General features: G+C 37.7%; 1 protein-coding gene across 1 annotated transcript in view; it reads right to left on the bottom strand.

Moving 5' to 3' along the window:
• Nucleotides 1–11,162, bottom strand: part of LOC149774375 (uncharacterized) — a 122,874-nt gene extending 111,712 nt beyond the window's left edge. The window contains exon 1 of the mRNA XM_089945350.1: nt 8,883–11,162. Within this exon, the coding sequence (XP_089801476.1) occupies nt 8,883–9,988 (1,106 nt within the window). The 5' untranslated portion in view covers nt 9,989–11,162. The remainder of the gene's footprint in view (nt 1–8,882) is intronic.
• Between the last annotated feature and the right edge of the window lie 4,505 nt (nt 11,163–15,667).

Raw genomic sequence — 15,667 nt, 5'->3', positions numbered from 1 at the left:
ACAAAATAAATTTAATATATTTACTCTCATTAAGTTTCATACTCTTAAGTAAATTCAGTCTTAATACAAAATGAATAAAGTTAAGAGAACATTTGATAATGCTACATGTATTATCTTATGACAGCATTTGATAATAATATGATACCTTTAAATTAATAGTGATGTTCTCATAAATATTTCTTAACTAAAATCATATTGCGTACATTTTGGTACACCTAATAACTAACGTCATTTTGTACATAGATTTCCTGTTTTACAGTTCCATCCCAGTACTTATTCGCGCGTTTTAGCGATGTAACACCTATATCGTTAGAGTGACACTGCCCTCTCTCTCTCTCTCTCTCTCTCTCAATCTGAAAGTCGCTCCATCTATAAATTGGGAAATGATGAAGAAAGCCTTCAAGTAAAAGAAGGCAGAGTACGTTATGAAGCAACCCAAAAGTCTAAACAAACTGAAATAGAAGTTCAAATTATGCTTGACGGACGTGACGGCATCGGTAGAACAGTACAACTGAATAGCATACAACATAAGTCTATATATAATACGTCTTCCGCCATTATAATAACACGACACTTACATTCTGCACTGAATATTTACCAACGACTGATCGGAAACTGAGTATACAGTAAAGACAACGAAATAGCGAACTTCACGGAGCTAAACACAGATATTATGGAACTCATTGAACGTGCCTATCTGAAGAAAGAATGTATTTGCTACTGTAAAAAGATACAAAAAGAAACCAACATAAATTGTTGAGAATTCATAAAAGTCTAATATCTTGATCCTGATATGTTTTGATGTGTAAGCAAAGACGTGAAACGAAAGACTGGTTTAATCCCTTTAAAAACCAGCCCATTCTTGTTATGCCTTCCATAAAATTCTTGTGACAAAAGCGAAACATACTGACATACAAAAAACGTAAACTGTACCATTCTAATAATTCTAGAACCGTAGCCTAATACTTACCAATGGCAGACGTACCAATTAATGACTATAATTTGGAGATAATTTCTTCTTCAGCGAGCTATGCATTACATCTTTACGATGTTGATAAACAGAGAATATATATATATTCCATGATTTGTCGTCTCTTCTGTCGGGATTAGACTCGCCAAGGGTCACCAGTGTTTTCAAGACTGAGCACAAAGAAGAAAAGAAAAGACGAAATACTTCTCACCCCTGCAAACCAAATGCCATTAGCATTTTGATATGTTGTGTTCTCTTTGATGTAATGCTTTCAACTCTATGATAAAGAATGTGCCAAAACATAACGAAGCAAAGCATGGCTGTTATAAGGTTATCAGCTCTGAGATACTTAGAGTCGACCGTGCATCACATTTACCTGTCTTTGATACCGATTATTTGCTCCGGCATGGAAAAATTCGAATTGATTATCGTTTCCATTTACACAAACACCGATTATATATATATATATATATATATATATATATATATATATATATATATATATATATATATATATATATATTGGAGGTGGGGGGTATCGATATATATGGGAGATGGAGGGTATCGAGGGTCTCTTTGTCTGTGCTTTATATATAAGATTATCTGAAATATTAGCTTACATTTATGCAATATATTGGCTAAAGTTATACGGCTGCAAAGGCAGAACTATATACCACTAACATGATATGTACCAACATAATGGAAAATGGTTTCAGATAATTAAAAAACACCCATTTCTCCCAAAAATCTTTATCTAATTAATACACGCGAACTAGCCATGTCAATAGCTTTATTCCAATCAGAGACTTTTGTTGAAGACGTGGGCATACCTTTGGTTAGAAACCAAGAAGTCTATGCTGTACCGTGTACACGTTATCAGACCGCTTTGTTCAGTAATATATCTTACAATGGTAAACACAGCTATAAACAAATAAGGAATTAATGCAAGTTTAATGTAATGCAAACTTAAAAATAAAAGGAAAAAGCCTTTAATTTAATGCCATATGATATCCAGACAGCTTTTAATAAAAATGGGCTGAGCAAATGTTTCATTTATAGTGTGTTTCATTATAAGCTACGAGTTTTCTTTGTGACACATGAGCAATAGGCACTCCTTTGGAAATAATAATGAATTCAGGATTTCAAGTTTCCTTTATGACACACGAGAAATAGGTATTCTTTTGGAAAGTCGTAATGAAATTAGGATTTTGTGTTTCTTTTATTTTATAACACATGAGAACTAGATATTCCTTTCGGTAAGTGCCAATACTATCAGGATTTTGTGTTTCCTTTGTGACACATGCGAATTAGGTACTCTTTTGGGAAGTAGCAATTAAATCAGGATTTTGTGTTTCCTTTGTGACACATACGAATTAGGTACTCTTTTGGGAAGTAGCAATTAAATCAGGATTTTGTGTTTCCTTTGTGACACATACGAATGAGGTACTCTTTTGGGAAGTAGCAATTAAATCAGAATTTTGTGTTTCCTTTGTGACACATAATAATTAGGTACTCTTTTCAAAAGCCTGTGTGTGCGTGCCACGTGGAATTCAAAACAAAAGTACTGAAACTGGGATATACAGATGTAAAGACAGACGTTATCGAATCTGGCAGCAAATGAAAATATGTCAACTTTCAAGAGTTCCTCATTATCAACGAAGGGCTAGAGCAATGTTTCCCATTCTTTTTTGGCTGCGACCCTGAAAATTTGTTTTTAGCCTCACGAACCCGTTTCCACATTTCTATAAGTGTTTGCACCCACACATAAAACAAAATCATCCTGGCTACCGTCCGCGACCCTCCATAACGTCCTCGCGACCCTCCATAACGTCCTTGAGATCCTTCATAACGTCATCACGACCCTGATTTGGTCGCTACCCTGGGGTTGGGAAACACTTGGTTAGAGTGTTTTCCTAAAACTCAAGTATGTCTAGGATATGCCAGATTTGAACTATCCAATATGTTGTTGAAACAGGTGAGTTTATAAAAAAAAATAACGAACAATCACATAAGTCATATCAGATATAGAACTAACAAATCTCCCCAAAATTTTCAACTCACGCGGACACTCTGTCGAGTTCTTTGAAATGATGAGATAGACTGACAGTGAATGGCCATGAACATAAATATTTGAATAATGAAGGTGGGAACAAATGGCAAATAAGGCTTAATGTAAAATTTCATGTCCGAACGTTTAACCCACCGTGCATCAGTTTATTTCCATTCAGCCTTTCCTGCTGCACTGTCCTCTAACGAGTTATTATTAATAACAGTTTCTTCACCACCATCCATTGTAAAATTGATACATTCACATCTTTGTTTCTTGGCGACAGTTATGTACTATCGCGACAAAACAACTAAACAACAATCATCTTTTCACATTTGACTTTTGAAACACTTTGCATACATTAGGGCCGTAGACCTGAAACGTAATATGAATTAATCCTGTTTTTAAGTGCATCTTTGTGTCATTGCTGACACAAACATTGCGTACAAATATGTTGCGAATAGATCAGGCAATTAGAATCTAAACATATATGGCAGAAAGAGAGAAGAGGAAAATCTTCAATTTCAAGGGGGGGGGGGCTTCAATAAAATGGTGGATCGATATAAATACATACATACGGATAAACTCCGAACAACGTAGCCTAAACAGCAGTGAAATTTTGATCAGAATCTGTTGCATAGTTTTAGAGTTAAGATTAGTTAATGATTTTTCGGGGGAGATAAATAATCAAAAACTTTCTGCCATTACCTCATTTAGGTTATATCACAGATGCGGATTACAAATGTAAACAAATTTTTCTTTAACAGCACTCAAGTCTTCTGTTTCTTTTATTTCCCAAAGAAATACATTTAAATTAGTATATATCTAAATGAGAAAGAAGAAATGTTATTTTTATTACTAAAAATAGAAAGCTAAATTTAATTTATAAGAAATGAATACGCCATTTCTGGAAAAATGAATGAGAAATCTCCAAATTCAACTGTTTTTCGTTAGCATAATATTTCAAACGTATCTAATGACGTATGAATAAGGTCAGCCGGATCTGATGCTGTGAAGAAGAAATTTTACTTTACTTTAAAATTGCAATAAAATTATCCATCATTTGTATTTTGAAAAAGCATTTGAATAAAGTAGTTACACTTTAGCTCTTTTATGATATTAATACAATCCGTGAATAATAATGAAACCGACGACAATTATCTTCCCTTAACACATGGAAACTTGAAACATTTTGGAAAATTCTTAACCGATGTTGAACGAGTGTTTGCTGTGTTTTATGTTAAGCTGTCCTATTTATTTTTATTTTTATTTTTTTCTAATATCACTTTTCAGGAGTTAGTATTATGTGCAAAATTTAGTTATTTCTATAATATGTCCTCCTAAAACCCTTTCTTGATTACCAAACACCCTTGAGCAAATTGTTGTTTTGTACAGTACTAGTTTCGAATGCTTTAATTAAAAAACTTTGTCACATATATAGCCTGGTGTGTATCGGGGGTGGGGGTGGCGGGAGGAACTGGTCACTTTTCAAGCATATTCATTTTAACCTTGGGAATGCCCGCAGAAATGCAGCAGGTACATCGCAGTTTGGCCGTTGCTCACATTTCTCAAGCCTTTTCAGTGGCGGGTGCCCTATTTAAGAATATCTTTGAAAGCTCCATTCTAGTCACAAAACAATACTGAGAATACATCATGGCGTCTTTAGCGTTGGTAACGTTTTAACGATGCAGTGGTCTCGTCAGAATTTGTTATCTACTGAAACGAATCTGAACATCATTTGAAATTTCCTGTAAGTTTAAAATAAACGGAAAGAAAACAAATACAATTCGCCATACTGTTGAATTCCAATGCTTTAGTAAACAATGACTTAAAAATAATTGAAGACAGACAGTATGCAAATGAAAATATTGCATCCTTCCTGGAAGCAATATATCTTTTGTACTGGTACACAAATGTAATAAATCTCTTGAACTCTGGAAAATAACGAAACATTAGATATAGCAGTTCTCTGACACATGTAATGATATTTCTCTACGTTTTTATACCATGTGTTTGCCTCACCAATAATGTTTCAGCATGTTTAGTCAATATTGGAAATGTAGTTTATCAATTGCAAGAGTGACTTCCCTTATGTCAAACATGTTAAATACAACACGAGGAAGACGAAGTTTACAGTCGATTTTCTTTATTTTAAAGACGTCTTTTTTCTTACCAGTGGAACGTTTTAACGCACAAAAATTGTAAAAACAATATATCTGTATCTGCATTCCTTACAAGCAGAATACATCAAACTTTATTCCCATCAACTTAGCCTGATGTAATTGCTCAACTGTACGTCCCTACAAAACAGACAAACGAAAAGTCGCTATATGATATTACGGCTTCGATACTCCTACCATGATCGTAAATGAATCTGTAATTACTTTGTCGAGTCTGATAGAAGATAATACTTGAGAAAACGTACAGTTCGAGGCATTAATTTCGTCCGTTCCCCCTCCCCCCCCCACACACACTCTATGGTCATATGCACTATGTTAGAAAGAAAATAGACCTAATGGGGCTTTGCACCAGGATATTCACATCAATTAGGAACTAACCCAGATAAACTGATTAGCGTAACCGTATGTATTACTTTATAGATCGAGTTAAACAGCGAACAACAAAGCTCCTGATCTGCCGTAGCATAACGCGCCTGCAGATGAGGATATATTTTGTTTGTTCTACTGATTACTCATAAAATAAACTGCACTGATCCAGATCTACCGGCAGTTAGACTTGTGTTATAAGCGAGCATAGACGTTATGTAAGGGTAAGTTTTGCGTAGCATCACATGCTTGGGGAAAATTCGTCGCATCAAAATATAAGGTAGTAAAGACGTTGTGCACTGTAACTACTGAATATCGACTTGAAAAATTGTTGTCTAGCTAAAAAGCAGTCATGGGTGAACGCTTAGTTCCGCGTCATTATTTTGGCGGTAAAAACTACGATTTCTTCTACAACATACAAAAAAAAAAAAAAAAAAAAAACAGAAACATGGGAGGAACAGATTCCGGGTCGGAACAGATTCGGGGTCGGTCTGGCGAGCTGAGTTAATAGAAGATTTCATGTGAGGGCACCGGAATCTGAGAGGCCACATGGGGGTTTCCAACGGGTTTCCAAGACTTGGCATTAGAGCGACTGGGGGGGGGGGGGGGCTAAGCCGCCAGCCTGACCCTGGCCAGATATGACATTTACATTGAATCTTCGACATATCAGATATATGAATGACATCGATGAGATAATATATTCAGTTGAATTTTCGATTCACCAATCCAAGTTGCAAGCTACCTATTTCTGAATGTGAAATCGTGTTTGGAACGTATCGCTTTTGCAACGATATCTCTCCCTAACACGAAATGCAACGTATACGCTAGAGTTAAATTAAGGAAAGTTGTTTACCAAAGCTACAAGTGTTCTTTATTAAAAATTAAATAGCAATGAATAAAATTATCACAAAGTATCGATAAAGCAAGAATGCAAGATCAACAAGCAGCTTAGAAACTATGTAGAATCTAATGCTTATTCTGAGTGTTAACAATACCGACACAATTTGAATTAGCCACACAATACAAAATCGTTTTGGTCCATACCATCTGATATTAAGTAAGGTTCACACTGGCATTAAGTCCGGACGTGTTGCTTTGTATAATAAATACGTGGTTAGAGGAAGAAGATAACTGTCTGCCCCATAACATTTCCAGTTTCTGATCACTAGTATTGTTCATTCTTTCAGTTCATGAGGATGTTCCCCTTAGACATAATGTGTTTGTTTTATGTCATCAGAGTTTGAAGATTGATAACGAGATTAAATCATTTCCTCCAATGAAGACAAATGAATGAGATTTCTCTGTATAATTCAGACCTCCATACATTACGTAAAACGAAAAAGGCATGTTACTAATATACAGATTTGTTTTTCAACAGCTATCAGTAATTTTATCTCACTGTCCAAAATGTCATATTCCAAAGCAAAGTCAGAGAAGTATGTCACATGCAGGGCATACAAGGTTGAAACAGCCATTAACCCACCTACTACTACCTGTAAAAGAGACAGCTGTACAGCTTGAATCAACCATTAACCCGCCTATTAATAAATATAAGGGACAGCTGTACTGCTTGAAGAAGCCATTAACCCACCTACTGCTACCTATTAGGAACAGCGATACAGCTTGAATCAATCATTAAGGCGACTACTACTTCTTATAAAGGGCAGCTATACAGCTTGAAGTAGCCATTAACCTGCTTACTACTACTTATAAGGGACAGCTTTACAGCTTTACAGCTTCCAGCAGTCATTAACTCGCCTACTACTACTTATAAAGGGCAGCTGTATAGCTTGAAGTAGCCATTAACCTGCTTACTACTGCCTTGAAGGGACAGCTATACAGCTTGAAGCAGACATTAACTCGCCTACTGCTAGTTATAAAGGGCAGCTGTACAGCTTGAAGTAGCCATTAACTACTTACTACTACCTATAATTGACAGTTATACAGCTTGAATCGGCCATTAACCCGCCTACTACTACATATAAGGGACAGCTGTATAGCTTGAGGCATACATTAACCTATCTACTGCTACCTATAAGGGACAACTGTACGGCTTGAAGCAGCGATTCACTCGCCTACTAGTACCTATAAAGGACAGTTGTACAACTTGAAGCAGCTATTCACCCGCCTACCGCTAAATATAAAGGACAAATTAACAGCTTGAAGCAGCCATTAATGCACCTACTTCCACCCATAATGTACAGCTGTACAGCTTGAAGTAGCCATTTAACCGCCTACTACAACCTATAAAGGACAGCTATACAGCTTGAAGAAGCCATTAACCCGCCGACTACTTCCTACAAGAGACAGCTGAACAGACGACAAAAGCGAATGATGCAGCCTCATCATATGCTGTAATAATTCATAACACAAACAATTATCTTAGAATATTAATTACTAATGTCTGATGATGCTTAGCAGCAAGATAAAGAATATGGTTCTATGATGGTCATAAATTGTTCATACATCTCGTCGCATTTGCTTTACTTTGTTTTCTTTTAGCCACGACCCATATCAGGAATGTGACAAATAAAGGGAAAACTATGAACATTTTTCAGTTGCATGATCATTCAGTTGGTACAGAAAAGAAAAACTTGTATTTGCAACTGTTAGCCAGGCCAGACTATCTACAAAGAGTTGTTAATAAATGGTAACATGCACACTGCCTTTCTGATTCGATTTTACGGCATTAGCGGCATTAACGTGCCATAGATGAGACAAAACATTTGCATTGTTTAAACCTACATACAGCTTCATGTTTATTTTATTCGATATTGTTGGTGGCTGTTCACGCACTGCTGAAATATTGCATAAAATGCATTCAAGTCGCTTCCTAAGGGGAGTACTCGCTTCTCTACTACACTATGAATTTCACATTGTTTAATGAATTTTCCAAACATGTTTCTCTGGGGGGGGGGGGTTTCTTGTGAGACTGAAAGGATGTTGCACTTTGAGAAGGAAATTATATTATTATTTCTTATTCTAGTAATGATTAGCTACAGTTTACCAGCCTGGCGAAGAAGAACATACCGCACACAGTGTGTAAGGTGAGTAGTAATTAGAATTATTACGGGGACGCATTTGATAGATGCAAAACTTTCTTTAGGAAACGATGACTGCTCATTTTATATATATATATATATATATATATATATATATATATATATATATATATATATATATATATAAGTAAGAAACCACATTTATAGCCGTATTAATAAGCCATCGCCAAGAGAAAATGGATCCTGGAAGCAGAATTAATTATTGATATGGGTGTGTAGAGTTTTGTAACAATGGGACGAACAAGACCTCAACTAACCTGTCAAGACTCAGTTCCTCTAGCTGACTCAGATCACAAGCAATGTACTCCAAAGAAGCGTCTGTGATACGTGGACACCATGACAAATCCAGCACGCGTAACTTCCGGAGATTTTCTGCTATCAGCTCGACCCCATCATCTGTAATTTTACTGCAGCCAGAGAGGCTCAGAACGGTCAGGTTTGGCAAGGAATGTACAATGTTCACGATTCCATGATTCGTTATCTCCCAGCAAGATTGCAGTCTAAGTATACACAAGGTGTAGCTCTGCTTAGCGCTAAAGAAAGCTAGAGCAGCGTCGGTCACATGATATGCTTGTAACGTGAATTCGTACAGTGACGGCAAGAGTTGTGACACGGCACCAACAGTATCGTCTGCAACATTAATGCAATCACATATAGTTAAGGACACAATTTTGGGATTTAAACAGCACCATAATCCAGTTTCTGTCAGTTCATTACACCCTGAGAGCTCAATCTTGTACAAATTAGACATCTTTTTAAACAAATGTTCCAATCCAGCATCAGTGACATTAGAACATCTTAAACTAATTGAACGTATTTGTTTCTTACACGTCACAAAATGGTTACTGAAATCTATGACATCCTCGTCCCGGGCGCCAAACAAACAAACTGTATCAAAACCACGCTGTATTAAGCTGTCGTAAAATTGGCGTCTGACCTCAATATCTTTATTCAGATCACGACAGGAAATTATGGGTTGAACGTCGACCCAGTATCTAGGATGATATAACATATGTTTCCATGCTTTGCAGACTTGAGCTAAAGTACCTCTTTCTTCAGCTGCGAAGTACATGAAAAATTTGGATAGAAATCTCTCATCCATGAAAAGATCACGAATTATGGTTGGTTGAGATCGTCCAAAAAGTCGCCGTATTTTTCGTGCTATAAGCGGCTTTGGAGAACGTACCGTTTTCTGTCCGGAAACTACTGAGAGTGGTGCACCGTTAACTGATTTGTGAGCATTTTCTTTGACACATGCTTGTTGTTGCTGTTGTTGTTGCTGCTGTTGCTGCTGTTCTCGATGAAGTCTCAGGCCTCGAATGCCATTAGATATTTCCATATAAGCCCTGCGAATTGTCGACATTTTAGAATTGAGTTCCTTTAAGGAATAAACTGCTAAGACATGTAAACGGTTCACGACATGTTAGTACTTATCGCTACTTGAATCAAAGTGTTATTGTATGTCTCCTCATCTTGTGGAAAATAATAGAATGAACTTTCTGGCATGCGCCTTAATGGTACTTACATGAAAACTGTGTTCTGCTAACAGTCATCACTGGGCCGATAAATTGCCCATCTTCTCCGTTAAATCGCTTTCCTTAAGAATATAAAGAACCGTTCTTCACGCTGGCTGACAAGAAAATGCTCCCAGTGTTTTATTAGTCACTAACTTCGATCATTTTATATCGATCTTTCTGAGGCGTCAACTCAACAAGACGAATGTGGAAATCCGTTATCAGATTCTAGTATGAAATATAATTTAAAGATCAATCACATCAACATTATTTCGAACTGTATGTATTTTCAAAACACCGTTCACCAGTATATACCATTGTGGATTTGTGTGTTCTCTACACCTGCTACTCTCGATTAATTCACTCGAACAGAAGTAGAAAAATCAATGTTCTTTCTCTGTTATAGGAAAGGTACTGCTAATTGAATTATTCAGCCGCACCAAGCCCTAAACATTTATGCGTTTCTTATGCAGTGGCCTAAACGAGTTCGTAGTAGAATCTGAGAAGTATTTACTCTACATACTGATAAAAAATATCAACCCTTTACTCTTCCGCGCCGATGAGCAACGGATACACACCATCACCGGAACACCATCAAAAATAACATGAAAGATAACCGTTTCATTAGACGGCTGCTTAGTCGGCTAAGAGTGCTTGGTCGATTCCATGATAATCGGGCAGCGAAATCTATTTTTAAAAAGCATATCAGCGGGATCTAAAAATCTCACTCACCGTATGAAGTGCGATACAACTGTAGTAAACCTGGTTTTAGAATGATGACTTTATTCGTTATTCGTTATAAGTTTTCAGTTGACTGGAGTAATCGTGTCAAACCCGTGGCAAGGCTACAGCTTATTTGATTGGAAGGTTGGCTAGCATATCGATCTAAACAGATGCATTCCTATTTACAAGCTTAGCAACTAACACTAGCTTCAGCAGCTACCACTGTACCGAGACTGTTGGTTGTTGTGTGTAGGAGAAGCAGTGATGAATCACAACATGCTAGCATTTCGTTTATACAACACTGTGCACTTTTAAGTTGATTTTATCAACTTATCGTTAAGAATTATACGTTTTTATCTTGTTTTCTTCTGTCTTATTTTATCATACAATTTGTTTCGTAATAATAGTAATTGTGACATTGTGTAAGCGTACATCTATCCAGTGGCGTCGTAAGGAGCGGACGCCAAGCCCGACCGAGGGGGGGGGGGGGGGGGGGCGAATTTCAAGTAGCATTTTGTTTCTACGGGGCTTGTGAATTGTGGCTTTCCTAAATCAAATAATTTGTGTAAGTCACTGGAGTAAAATACTAAAATTCTTTTTACTATGCTCATCGATAACGTTATAGTTAAAAAATTAAAAAATATTTTTTTTAAAAAACTTTTGTCTAACCAAGAATAGTTTGACATAACAATATACCGTATGCATTTTAAAATCGTTATGGAATAGAACACGTGTTTTAAAATCGTCATAGAGTATTGTATACGTTTTTAAATCGTTACGGAATAATGTGGAAAATTACAAATGTTTAAAAGGCTTTATGGAGTACTGTATATGTTTTAAAATCGTTACGGAATACTGTATACATTTAAAATCGTTATGGAATATTACAAACGTTTAAAAATCGTTATGGAGTACTGTATATGCTTTAATATAATTTGGAACACTATACATTTTTAAATCGACATTAAGTACTCTACTTTTTTAAATCGTTATGGAATACTGTATACGTTCTAAACTCGTTCTGGAATAATAGAAAAGTTTAAAAATCGTTACGGTGTACTGTATACGTTTGAAATCGATAGGGAGTACTCTATACTTTTTAAAATCGATATGGAGTACTCTATACTTTTTTAATCGATATGGAGTACCGTATACCATTAAAATCATTATGGAGTCCTGTATACGTTTAAAATCGTTATGGGGTAAGTTTTAAGAGAGTAAAAAAAACAGTCTGTTAACGATGTAGAGCTATGCATACGCTGTTTATATATAAATTAGCACAAAGCATCATCGTAATACGTATCGTATCGGAATACCTGTATCAAGATGCTAATACAGCCGTATCAAGTCCAGTAGTAGTTAGGGGTGGGTGGGTAGGTATGGATATATGTTTACTTATCATTTTCCACTGTTTATACTTTTATAAGCCGCTTCTCTGATGGAATGGATGTATTTACTACTTTTGTAAGCCGATTCTTTGATGGGTTGGACGTGTTTACCTTTTTACTACCTCTTTGTTTTATATAACATGACGTATTTCAAAGTCTTATTCGTGTTTGGTTGTGTGTGTGTGTGGGGGGGGAATATCACCCCCGACAAATATCCGCAGGTTCCATGGCTCAACAAGAGAAATGGCCACATTTTTTATATATCGCACGAGTTCTCTTTCCTCTCTCCTCTGACCTTGATCCATGGCTTGTATCCATAAATCCGTCATGTTACAGTATAATATCTGTCTTCAAGCTTATAACTTTGTGTCTAAAGATTGAAAAAGTAATATTAAAAACAGTCAATATAACTCATATTTGTATACCTGAACCATGCTGCCCTTTCAGGATCCTTCAGGACATCCCGGACAATACCTTTTTCACAAATGGTTATCACATAGGCAATCTCCGTAAAAAATTTACTGAAGATCCATCCGCCGGTTTAGGAGGAGATATCGTTGCAGACAGACGAGCAGACGGACAGAAGGTATTTTAATATCACCTGCTAAAACGTAGAGATAACAGAAAAGGCATCCGTACCCTGAATATCTTGCAAGTTGCATATCTACCTGATTAAGACGTAGTAAACTGGTGATCTAAATAAATGAATTAGAAGTTATAATAATAATAATAATAATAATAATAGTAATAAACTATCTTTAGCTATCCTTCCTTTAAAATGAAGAATACGTTTTTGTATAGGTAGCCATTGCAGACGTGAAAACAAAACATTCGAGGGAATCATAACGGGAAGTTTCAGTATTATTCGGGCTGCCCTTTTCTGGAGTTTATCAATTCTGGATAGAACCCACTTGACATATAACTAAATGCCCCGAACAGCGTGTGCGCACGGAAACGGGATGTCGTCACGTGTGTGGTTTTATTCCCACCGGACGTATTGTGTTGTGGTACAGAGAGCTAACTGTAGACGAGTGCGTGAAAGGAACGATTGACACTTGTCTATCTAACATACATTGAAGATTGGGGCTTCGACACAAACCCGCTGAGATAGATCAGCATAAGAAAAGTCCAAGTCGCGTGCTTGCACGCTGGGCTGGTCGCAGTCATATGGTTCGAACCTTTACACACAAGACGACTATTTAAATAACATACCATGTATGCATAAACGTGTATAGGAGCTTGACTCTTTTACCCTTCTGTACGATAAATTAAGTAGCCCTCGGTTTGGGCATTAACATGTCGTATATATCCGAATGGGCGCACATGACTATAATCCAGGCTCAGTGATTCAGTCAGTCTTGCCACAAGAGGTCATATCTTCATAATTCAACATACAGGTGCTTTATGAAATGTTCAACCCTTCATCAGCTGGAGGCTTCCAGTGACATCGAGACGCGACCCTTTTCGCCCGTTTCCTTCTTTGCTGCTTTCGCACATAACCAATTATGAAGTATGCAATGGATTAATAAAGAGTACGCAGTGCGTACATTAAATAGCCGCACATGGCCGATTGGTCGAACGCGACATCATCATCATCTGTTTTGCAACAGTCGTCCGCTAAGAGATCAACGAACAATTCATGTAAAAATGGGTGGATGGAGCCTAATGGCCCAGGCAAGAAGAACATCAGTTCTGCTGAGCTGTATCAGGAATCCAACAAACCATTAAGTAGCCCCACTGCTAAGACGACAGGGACAGGGATGAAGACCACAGGCGCGATAACGGGAGCGCACAATGTACACTCGATCCCCGTATTAAGACCCTAAACTTACACATATAAGGTAGTCGAAAAAACCCAACGACTATCAGGCCCGGCAGCACAATGCTGCAAATATAACAAATATATAGAATACTACCCCAAACAATTACTCGTATAAGGTAGTCAAAAAACCCAATGACTATCAGGGCCAGCAGTACAAGGCTGCAACCAAAATCTACAACTAGAAAAATAGGACCCAAAATAATTACTCGATAAGATGGAAAAAACACCAATTCCATCCAGGGCCAGCAGCACAATGCTGCAAAACCAACCGATCAAAATGCTGTCACCTATTAGCTAACATCGACCTCAGTAGACTCTATCTCTCTTAAAAACAGCACAGAGTTTCTTATTATTCAAATTCCAAAAGACGGAAATTTAGAACAAAATATCCTGGATCGGAAAAACCCTACTGACCTGTGGAAAGACAACTCCGCCCGAGCCCGACCACTTTCACCCTTTGCCACGGACAGACATCAAACCCCATACGTGCAGTGCACGCATCATAAAACAAATATACGAACTAGATCGGGTCCAATCCCACTAGTCGCTAATCAATGCAAATGAATGACGGAGTGCTTGCTGGGTCCAATCCCACTCAATCAAAAATATAGGCCTTACAATCAGATCGATATGTACACAAAAGTACCTCGACCTGACGGCCCAATCAATAAGTGTTCTGTGAACACATAAATGCCTGGAGGAAGTGGCTCCATTCCTTCCCCTAGGAGTAATCAAAATGATGCATGTGGCATCACAAACCAGTGGTACATGCTCAATGCGAGCGCACACCACTTTAATTCAACTCAACAGCAACAACAAAGTACACTCGAACGACCCTTCCATTGAATCACGGCCATTGAAAACTACACCTCCATAAATAAAACACCATTTCATGCTTTATTTGAAACTAGCAAGTAATTTCCAGTGCCAACAACGACAGTGAGATCAACTCAGTAATGGGCAAGGCAGGAGAGGGAAGAAGGGAGAAAGAGACAAAAGAAAAAGGAACACGTTCCCCAAGAGGTGAGCAGAAATCAGGAGGCCGAAAGGAGAAAGCTCTACCAACTTCATGCAGCTGCAACGCCACAGTCGGTGAGCAAATGTCAAGAAACACCGACAATAGAGACATAGACGAGAGCGTAAGCCACAAAGAAAAGTACACCTTGGCAGTTTTCACTGCCCAGACCAAAGCAACTGGTAACGTGCAAACAGTTTAAATGGGACTGGGTGTCATCTTAGAACATCCGGAAGCAGCATTACGTCACATTGAAGACTTCCGAACAGTCTCAGCCGCCTCTCAGCGATTAACATGTGAGACACGACTTGACAGACTCACGAGATCCAGCTTCCAGAAGTCAGCGGAAACATCCGAGCCCTGGGGGAGAAATATAATTGGTGTCCCATCCCCATAACAAGGCTGATGCTAAACGAGGTGAACGAAGCATGGAGGTTATCGTCCCAGCCCATCACAGTTTGGCCTCCAATGAATGATTATGTGCTTGCAAACTTCACATGTCCAGACAGCTCCAAGGGACGGATCAGATGCAAATTTGAGTGGCCCAAACACCTGTGGCTGTATCTGCTCCCATTATCTG

Source organism: Sinohyriopsis cumingii, unplaced genomic scaffold (assembly GCF_028554795.1).
Source record: "Sinohyriopsis cumingii isolate HCF-2022 unplaced genomic scaffold, ASM2855479v2 utg000262l, whole genome shotgun sequence".
NCBI classification, from domain to species: Eukaryota; Metazoa; Mollusca; class Bivalvia; order Unionida; family Unionidae; genus Sinohyriopsis; species Sinohyriopsis cumingii.
Note: the sequence above shows the minus strand (reverse complement) of the source record. Positions and strands in the feature narration are given on the sequence as shown.